Raw genomic sequence first — 10861 nt, 5'->3', positions numbered from 1 at the left:
AGGTTTTGTTTATCTGAGAATGTTCTTGTCTTTTCTTCCCATATGGAGGATAATCTTGGTGGGTATAGTATTCTTGGTTGAAATTGTTTTTCACTCAACACTTTGAATATATTTTTCCATTCTTTCCTTGCTTACATTGTTTCCAATTAGAGGTCTGCTATTAGGCTGATGGGATATCCCTTGCAGGTAACTTGACATTTCTCTTCTGCCAATCTTAATATCTTGTCTTTGTCTGTGGTTTTGGTCAATCTGGCTATAATGTGTCTTGGAGAATATCTTCTTGGGTTTGTTCTATGTGGGATCCTTTGTATTTCTTGGATCTAGATTTTTGAATGCCTCTCTAAGTTTGGAAAGTTTTCTTCCAGGATTTCATGGAATAGATTATCAATGCCCTTATTAATCTCTTCACCTTCTGGGACACCAATTATCCAAATGTTTGGACATTTAGTAGTATCTAGGATTTCTCATATATTATTCTCATTTTTGAAGTTATTTTTTCTGTCTTCATGGTGGATTTTTCTAGTCCAGCAATTGTGTTTTCTACATCTGAGATTCGATTTTCTGTATGATCTAGTCTGCTTTTAATACTTTCAAGGGAGGTTTTGACTTCCTGTATTATAGCCTTCATCTCTGACAATTCCGTTTGATTCTTTTTTATGGTGTGTATTTACTCTTTCAGATCATGCAAGAACTTCCTCACCTCCTGGAACTCATCGACTCTTTTCTCCTACCTCTTCTGGAGTTCATTGTCTCTCTTCTCTTGCATCCCTGTTAGCTTTGCCACTATGAATATTCTAAATTCTTTATCAGACATTTACATGAGTTCCATTGTACTATCTGTGGATGAAGAGTAATTATTCTTTTCCCTTGGGAGAGAGGTATCTCTTATGCCTCCTAATTCTTGGTTTCTCATATTTCTTGTGCCTCTGCAGTGATTTACAGTCATCAGATGGGTTATATGTTTCTTCCTAATTTCTCGAAGTTCAATCTGAGCGTTCAGATGTGTACAGGAGAAGGTGATCTGCAATCTCTTTGCCATTCCATTTTTCTCCCTTTGTGGGGCAGATTTAGTGGGAATTGAGGAATATGTTGACCCTAATAGTATTTGGATGTTTGGCTACGGTTTACTTAGACCTGGCTAGACACTCAGTGCATGGAGACTGAGCACCAAAGTGATGAGGTAAGAGAAAAAAGATAAGAAAACAGAGAAAGAGAAGGGGAACAAAAATAGAAAGAGAGAGAGCAACTAGAGAAAAAAAAAGAAAAAAGTTTATTTATTTATTTATTTTTTAAAGCAAAAAATGAAAACTGCGTGGAATGTTGGTTCCCAGCTTCCATGGGGGAGTGTCTTCTTTTGCTCTTCTGTCTCTCCTAAATGGGAGGGGAGAAAGAGGGCTATTAACAAAATAAAGGAGAATTTGAGATCCAAGAAGATACTTTACTTTAAAAAATTAAAATAAAAATTAAAAAATGGAAAAGGCAGAGAGAGACATAGGAACAGAAAGAGACAGAGAGAGACAGAGAGAAGGATACAGGTGGCCCTACCACTCGAGAATGGGATCTGGAGGGTGTATACTCTTCAGCAGAAAATCTTCATTTCGCTTAGTCCCTGAAGGCACTCCTTAACTATATATTTTTTAAAAATATAAAGATTGAGGTGACAGAAAGTTATTTCTGTATGCACTATCAATGTTTGACACTAGATATATTTTTGTTTTTATGTGAAAATACCAAAAAGGAAAGTATTTGGAAATTTATCTGTTTCCAGGAGTGCCAATATGTGATTTTTTTAAAAAAGTAAAGCAGTCATTCCACCAGATGTCACTGTTTGCATGTAGCAATGAAGTTACAATGCTTAAAAACACAATTCTCCCCCCTCCCTAGTTGTATTTTGTGGAAAATAAAAAGACTATAGTTATATACTTACTCCGCTATAGACTTGCTATTTTTTTAAATCAAGACTGTATACATTGATTTTTTTGAAAGTGTACAAAGTGTTCATATACCTCTGCTTCTGATTTTAAAGAAAAAAAGTTATCTGAGGCTAAAGAAGCATCTTCAAGAAGACACACTTCTAAAGTTTTTCCTAGATCTAAGAGTCTGCTTTTTAAAATATGACTTTAAATAAGTTCATATTTTCCAAAATGTGGATTGTGATTCAGTAAGTAGGTTGTGAAATCAATCTAGTTATTTTGCTATGAGCATGTAAAAACGGTATGTTGAATAAAACACTTCATTGCACGTAAGTATTATTTTGATGAAGCTTGTGTATGTGAACACCAGTAAAATATCCCTGTACACATCTTCTGTGAGTTACCTAAAAGTGACTGTGAGCTCCATCCTGTGAAGTCTTCCTCAGAATGTTTTAAACCAAGGAGAAAGACAAATTTGCTAAGAAAGAGAGAGTAAGCTGTGATGGAAAAATGTACTAAGGTGGGGGAGGGGCATCAGGGAGGACAACCCTTCTCCAGGTGTCACAGAGTGAAGTTCAGTTACTTCTATGTAGCTAATAGACCATATGTGCAGACATTTAAAAATTATTTATTTTGAAAATTTTATTTGTTATTATTATTTTAGTTTGGTATAGGGCACATGTGCGAGAGAGAAAGAGAGAGAGAGAGAGAGAAAGTGAGAGAGAATGTAAGAAAGCATGCCCCTGGTCTGGGACTTGAACCATGGTCAGCCATGTGGAAGCCCAGTGCCTTAATTACCATGCCATGTGATAGATCCTGTGTAGAGATGTTTTAAGATTATTTACAACTTAAGGCAAATGTTTTCCAAACTTCTTTGATAGCAACCTACAATAAGAAATGTATTTCTGGCTCCATGGGAAACTGATGTTAACCAGGAAAGAAGTGAAACGTTCACTCTGAAAAGGTGGTTTTATTGCCTTCGTTCAAATCTCACCATGATAATAACAATTATAATAACGACCACTTCCTGGGTGTGAAGCATGTACTGTGTGTAAAGCTCTTCATATACATTAATTCTAAACACTAGACTCTGAAGGACCAAATCACTGTTGCCCCTCAGAAGAAGAAACAGATTTAGGAAAGGGGAGTCTAGCACAGCAAGTGTTCAAACTGGCGTTAATGTCTTGTCTGTTTATTTAATGATATCTTCCAGGAGCCAGAAGGACAGAAAGAGAGAGGGAGAGAGTTAAGCACCTCCAACAAAGTCTCAACACCATAATCTACCTGTGGCCTTCAGCCATTTCTGGATCATGGGCAAGTATGTTCCTTGTATGCTCAGAAAGGTCTCTGGACTTGAATTGGGAACCTTCCCCTGTGGGACTGCCTCATTTCAAAGACTTGCTTGCCCTGCTATATCATGAATTTTTAGGTTTCCCTGAGGATAAATACCATCTGGAGTATCTGGTTAGTATAGCCATTTCTAGGCTCTATCTCAAACCTACCGAACTAGGATCTCCAAAGGAAGGGTCTAAGAAGCAATAGACTTGACAGTTGTTCCAGGATATTGTTATGGCTGTGTTGACTTAGGAAAGATTGCAGTATAACAATACTTCTCTAATTTCTGAGTGATTCCGAATCATCTACATGGATGGTTAAAACTTAGGCAATTGGAGGGCTGGCATGTAGCATGGTGGTTAGAGTGCTGGACTCCCACATGGCTGATCATGGTTCGAGACCTGACTGTAATTGCCAGGTTCAGAAACTCAGGTTGTACTGTGTATGTTCATGCAAATGTTTGAAGAAGGGCTACTCATGGTAACTCTGGCAGAGAAACACAGTATCAACTGGAGCAGGGAGTTTGGAGGTAAAGGACCAGCAAACTGATATCACAGGACTCAAATGAGAGAAGATGCAGTGACCAGGAGAGAAACTATGGAGAGAAAATGAATAGGATGAGAGGTTACTGCTGGGAGTGAGAGAGGCTGAAAATGAAGACATTTTTCAGTCTGAGCCACTGAGACGATGACATTTTTCAAAGGCGAGTACTATAGGAAGTACTAGTTGTTCTCTGGAAAGAAAGAAGGAAGCAGGGAGAGTGTGGAAAAGATTGCCAAGTAAGTCTTGGCAGGTACAGTTGCTAATCTTTCCTTGAGTCCTTCATCTGGGTCTACGGAAGCTATGAGCTCTGCAATGTCCAGTTACTTCTTCTACTTTACTTTCAACCAGCCAGGATTTCTATTTCATTAGTATGCTTTTGGAATGCAAGAAGGGTAAAAGGCAATAAGATATAAATTATTGGGATGGCCCTATGACCTGGTGGTTAAGAAAGTTGGATTTCACATGGCTGACTGCAATTTGAATCCCAGTCCTAGCTGCTTGAAAAACATGCCAGACATGAGTGTGTCTATGCTCCAAATCCAAGCAGTATGGCAAAATGGAGGAAAAGGGATTGTGGCATGACCACACTCCATTGGGGGTATTTTCTTCCTCTCTCCCTCTCTCTCTCTCTCTCTCTCATCTCTCTGGGAAGCATATGTGCTCTCTGGAAATTAAAAAGAAAAAAAAAGATATACCCCCTCCCCCCATTTTTGTCTTAGAGCCAGTGAAAAATTATAGGAGTACTTCCAGGCAGTTTCTTAGGCCAGCCCTCTTCTTGCCTTTGCCTCCCTCCCTATAACCTTATCTTAGAAATGCTTTATTGATCTTGATGTATGTACTCTCTTGGCTAATTTCCTTAGTTACTCTGTTTTTCTGGCTTTACCAGGCAAGATTCAGTTGCAGAAAACAGAAATTGCTTTAGCTATATTAAGCAAAAGGGAATTTGGTGCTTATAAAATCAATGGAAAGTTTGAAAAAAAATGGTGTTAGGCAGAGGATTTTCAGAAATGATTCTTACAGCATGTTTAACTGCCTGTCAAGGAGCTATTCCTGGGTCCCTCAGAAAGATGGGAGATCTGGAAGCCATCGTTGGCAACAGAAAACCTTACCAAAGATTCAGGGATTAGGTGGCCCCAAATACTTCTTAAGAGCTGGTATAATGAGATTTGAGAGTTTTAGTGTATTATTAAATAACTAAAGTTGGTTGGGTTTGTGTATGCTTAGTCTTCAAATTTGGTGATTTGAAGTGATTGTCTGTTCCCATAATGATATACCAAAAAGTTAAAGGGAATAGTACCTCTAAATATTTCCATGTGAAATTAATATAAGTATTGTCTGTACTGGCTACTTTATATCCATTTTATATTTATTTTATAAGCATTATAATACAAAAACTAATGTGTTTTCAAGCAATCTGTCATTTGGTCTTTAACAACACATTTTTGCCTTCAAATTTCTATTTGTCTTATCTCTATGACTTCATTCACATTTTTCCTTGATAAGGTTTATATCTCCCATATATAGATGTTTAATGTATATGTAGCTCCTAGTCTAGAAAGGAAGACAAGATGCTGTTCATCCTAAGATATGAATGGAGAAGGGGACACAGCTTTGCTTAGGCTGATGCTTTGCTCCAGCCTAAGAAATGAGGACCTCCAGTTTTCTTGGGATCTTGCAATAGGGAACAGATTAGCAATTAAAGGTAAAATAACTTTTCATTTCTTTTGTAATTAGGTTTCCATAGAGTGAATTTATTATCCCAACGTAGTAAAACAAAACCACTCTAAAATTCAACTACTAACATGCATTCAGAACCAAACCGGAATTATTTTTGGATTGTTTCTCATCTTAGGTTATATAAATTCTACACACTCTGTATTTAGTGAAGATGTCAAATGTCAATGTGTTTATTTCAGCAAAGGTATGAAATGAGTGTAAACATCTTTTGCTTTATTAGTGACTTAAAAACAAACTTATTGTTTTTAATCACATTGCAGAATACTATATGGAATTCCTGTTATGACTGACTATCAAGGATATTTCAATATTCCTCAAGCTTCACCAGGAATATCACCTGAATCAGCACAAGGAATTAGACAGCATGCTCGCAAATCACACATGCAACTCTCAGGAGAGGAAGTAAGAACTTTCTTTTACATTTATTTTCTATACCCCACAGGTTCTCAAACTTTTTTGACTCTTAAAAATTATTGATGAACTCAGTGATTATTTGTGAGTCATATCTGTTGACATTTACAATGTTAGAAATTAAAATGAAAATGACAAAATATTGTATGTATTAAAATAACAATAAGAGTCACATATGTTCAGATAAATGATGTATTTTTATAAAAATAAGAAATTTAATGATAAAATAGATGTTTTTGAATCTCTTTAATATCTGACTTAATAGAAGACAGCTGGATTCTCATGTCTGCTTCTGCATTCAGTTTCATGGTTGGTTGTTTTGGATTAAGTATATCAAAAAATTCTGGCCTCATAGAGATCTATAATTTGAAAACCAATATTATTTTAATAGCAATTTTTACTTAATTGTGAATATTCTCCTTTGATAATACAGCAAAACTTAACAAGTGGTAGTTTTCTGGAAAGTTAGTTGGGAGATTTCTGCTTCTGATAAAGATAGAGATGCACAAGCCAGAACTCTGTGGCCCAGGGAATGACATGGGGATGAGTTAGTTCCTGGAGTTTTCTTTTATACTTCATATATCCTAGACTTAAGATGAAAAAGCTGGTGATCTGAAAATACCAACAGGTGAAGGAAAAAAGATAAAGAAAAAGAACAAGAAGAAGAAAAAGAAATGCTCCAACAAAAATCTGCTACCTCTGGCCAAAGAACCAGGGGAGGGTTAGCCCTGGAGGAAAAATGCAATTTTAGACAAATCACTGTTCTATTTTAGACACATATTACAGATAAAACTGTTGTCCCACTCCTGCCTCTACCAGTAAAGACCTAGTGGGAAGCCTAGACTTCTATATGATCAGATTGTCACAAGGGACCCTAACGCACCTACCAGGAAGGTGTCAAAGAAGGCTGCCTACGGAGCGAGGACTTTTTTCTTAATAGATATGTAATACTGCTTCCCCTTTATGCTGCCAGTTGAGATTATATGGGGCATCCTGGGCTTCCATCCTCATCTAGTGGTAATGAGTCAGTCTTCCCCTTCCTTACTGTGGTGATATGAGGAGGTTTAATTGAGTATCAGTTAAAACAGGAGGCTTTAAGGAAGATCCAAAATCTCATAGCATATAATACCCAAAACATCCATCTTTCAATTGAAAATCACTAGTTATATAAAAAGTTAGAAAAATCTCAAGCTGAACATAAAAAAACAATAGATGTTAGACAGAGATGTTAGAATTATCTGACAAAGATTTTAAAGTCACCACCATAAAAATATGTCATTAAGCAATTGTGAACCCACTGGAAACATACTTTTTTTTTTTTTTTTTTTTTTTTTAAAGTTTTGGCCATAGAGTGTGTGTGCTCACTAGAGAGAGACAGAGAAACAATGAGAGAGAAAGTGAGAAATCATCCTGGGGAAGGGGGGTGGTCACACCACAATCCCTTTTCCTCCATTCTCCTGGGATTTGGGGCATACATGCACATGTGTCCAGCATGATTTTTTGGGTCACCAGTTCTGGGACTCAAACTGGCTCAATCATATGGGAATCCAGTGCCTTAGCCACCATACCGCCTGCTGGCCCCCACTTCAAACGAATTTTAAAGAAAAGGAAATGGAAAGTCCTGGTGAAAAAATAGACAATGTAGAGAAGAAATATGAATAGTTTAGACTTGAAAAATACAGTGTCAGATATAAAAGGCTTAGTGGGTAGGCTTAAAAGAGGAATGGAGAAAACAGTAAAAAAAAAATCAATGAACTTGAAAATAGAACAACAGAATTCATCTAACCTAAATAATAAAGAGAAAAAAGACTGAAAAAATATAAACAATGCCTCAGAGATTTTTGGGATAATAACAAAAGATCTAACATTTGTGTTATCACAGTCCCAGAAAGAGAGGAAAAAGAGGGGAAGAGACTGAAAATATATTGAAAGAAGTAACAGCTAAAAGTTTCAGCAGTTGTCAGAATGTAAACTTACAGGTTCAAGAATCTCAGCAAACTCCAAACAGAAAGAGAGTCAAAGAAATTTACACCAAGCACATAATAGTGAAACTTGAAAACTAAAGACAAAACAAAACAAAAAAAATCTTGAAAGCAGTAAGAGAGAAATGATGTGTTACCTGTAGGGGAGAAACAACTTGAATGGACATAGATTTCTCGTCAGAAACTATGGAGGCTAGAAATAGTGGCAGAATATTTTTCAAGTGCTGGAACAAGACGTGAGTCCAGAATTCTATATCCTGAGAAATATCCTTCAGGAATAGAGGAAAATCAAGACATTCCCATGAGAGGAAACCAAGAAAATTTGCGGCCAGCAGATGTACTCTAAAAGAATGACTAGGGAAAATTCTCTAAACAAAAATGATAAAATAGAAAATAGTGAAATATCTAGAAGGAACAAAGAATATGAGAAGAAAGAATACAATAAATAAATAGGATTTTCTTCTGTTGAACTTTCTAAATTATGTTTGTTTGTTGGAACAAACATTGTCACACTGATGTGGTTGTAAATGTATAGAGAAGAAATATTTAAGACAATTTATATAAAAGGTAAGGGACATAAAGAGAGGTGAGGTTTCTATATCACTTGAATTGGTAAAATGATAACCTTATAGGGCCAGCAGGTGGCATAGTGGTTAAAGGCGCTAGACTCCCAGATGGCCAACTAGACTTAGAGGCTTGAAATTATGCTGGGCATATGTGCCCAAGTTCCCAGGAGGAGAATGGAGGAGAAGGTATTACAGGTTGGCCATCCCTTCTTGAGGAGTGACTTCTTACTTTCCCTCTCACTATCTTTCTCTGTTCCTCTCACTAGTGAGTGCACTTACCCAGTGGCAAAAAAAAAAAAAAAAAAAAAAAAAAAAAAAAAAAAACCAAAGGAAAAAAAAATGACATTATTAGACTATGATAAGTTACATTTGTATAATGTAATACTTAGAGCAACAACTCAAAAGTCACACAAAGAGATACCTTTTAAAACACTATAGATAAATAAAAGTGGAATATAAAAATATGTTGATGTAACCTACAAGATGGCAGGATAAAGAAAACAGAGAAACCAAAGAGAACAAATAGAAAACAAAAAACAAAACTACAGACTTAAGCCATAACTTAAATGTAAATGTTTGAATAGATAAATGACAGAGTGGCAGAGTGGATTAAAAAGCGTGACGCAACTGTTTAGTGTGTACAAGAAACAGACTTAAAATGATATAGCCAGGTTGAATGTAAGAGGGTAAAAAATTTAATTAATCAAATTAAAGTGAGAGTGGCTATATTAATATTAGACTGCCGATCAAATACATTTATCAGAAACATTATGATGAAAGTGTCAATACATCAAGAACAAATAGCAATATTAAAATATAAATGAATGAACTGCAAAATATGTGAAGTGAAAATTAATAGAACTGAAAGGAGAAATAGACAGTTGGAAAGTTAGACTTCCTTCACTCAACAACTGATAGACTACTTAGAAAATCGGCAAGAATATAGAAGAACTCAACAGCCTATCCTCTAACAGGAACTAGTTGAAATTTACAGAACAATAGTGCAACTATTTTGATACTGAATATTGGCAAGTGTCTTTTTGGAATTAAAAAACCAGTCCCTCAAAAAAAAAAAAAGAGAAATTTATAGAACATTGTACTCAACAAAAGTAGAATACATATTCCTTTAAGTCTTCATGAAACATATACTAGTATAGAGCAAATCCATAATGGAATCAAGCTAGAAATCAGTAACAGAAAGCAGAAAAATCTTTAAATCCTTGGAATCTAAACAATACAGTTATAAATAATCTCTGGGATAAAGCAAAAGTTTCAAGATATTTTTATAAACGTATTGAACTGAGTGAAAATAAAAATAAAATGTATCAAAATTTGCAGGACACAGAATAGTGTTGAGATGGAAATTAATAGCACTAAATAAGAAAGTCTTAAATTAAACTCCCATTTAAAGAGCTAAGAAAAAGAAGAATGAAATAAACCCAAAGAAAGCAGAAGAAAGCTATAATAAAGAGCAGAAGTCAATGAAATTGAATATGGAAAAATAAAAGGAAAATCAGTGAAAGAGCTGGTTCTTTGAAACAAAAAATCAGTAAAGTTGGTCTCTTGTAATACTGACAAGAAAAAAGAAAAAAAAAGAAGACACAAAATACCAATATAGACCCTGCAGATGTCAAAAGAATATGATGGAAATACTATGAACAATTCTATACACACATAAATTTGGCAGAGCGTATGTGCTTGCATGCCCAAGATCCTGGGAGGAGAATGGAGGAGAAGGGATTGTGGTGTGGCCATTCCCTATGGGGCAGGGTGTGATTTCTCACATACCCTCTCACAATCTCTGTCTCTCTTCAGTGAGCGCATGTACACTAAGGCAAGAACCTCTTTAAAACAAACACACACAAAAACAAAAGCATGAACTAGTAAAACTCGCCCAATGTGAAACATAATTTGAATAGCCCTATACTAGTCAGTCAGGTGGCGTGGTGGTTAAGGCAGCTGGATCCCACATGGCTATCTGTGTGTTTCCAGTCCGGGACCTGGTGACCAGAAAAACATGTTGGGCACTTGCATGCCCAAATTTCCAAGGGGAGAATGGAGGAGAGGGAATTGGTTATTCCCCTTGGGTGTGTTTTCTCTCTCTTCCTCTCTCACTCTCTCCATCTCTTTCTGGTGAACTAACTGAAAAAAAAAATTGACCTATAACTGTTAGGGAAATTGAATTATAACCCTATAACTGTTAGGGAAATTGAATTATTCATTTTAAAAACATCCCTCTCTTCTCAAATATCTCCAGGACCAGATAATTTTTTTTAGAAAGAATTCTGCCAAACACTTAAGGAAAAATTACCAGGAATTCTATTCTACACAACGTATTTCAGAATATAGACTATTTTCTGGTTCATTTTGTGAA

At 35.9% G+C, this 10861-nt stretch overlaps 1 protein-coding gene across 1 annotated transcript in view; it reads left to right on the top strand.

Moving 5' to 3' along the window:
* Positions 1–10861, top strand: part of TTC6 (tetratricopeptide repeat domain 6) — a 210944-nt gene that overhangs the window by 115989 nt on the left and 84094 nt on the right. Inside the window, exon 9 of the mRNA XM_006152364.3 lies at positions 5789–5930. Within this exon, the coding sequence (XP_006152426.2) occupies positions 5789–5930 (142 nt within the window). The remainder of the gene's footprint in view (positions 1–5788; positions 5931–10861) is intronic.

Source organism: Tupaia chinensis, unplaced genomic scaffold, assembly GCF_000334495.1.
Source record: "Tupaia chinensis unplaced genomic scaffold, TupChi_1.0 Scaffold000350_1, whole genome shotgun sequence".
Classification (NCBI taxonomy): Eukaryota; Metazoa; Chordata; class Mammalia; order Scandentia; family Tupaiidae; genus Tupaia; species Tupaia belangeri.
Note: the sequence above shows the minus strand (reverse complement) of the source record. Positions and strands in the feature narration are given on the sequence as shown.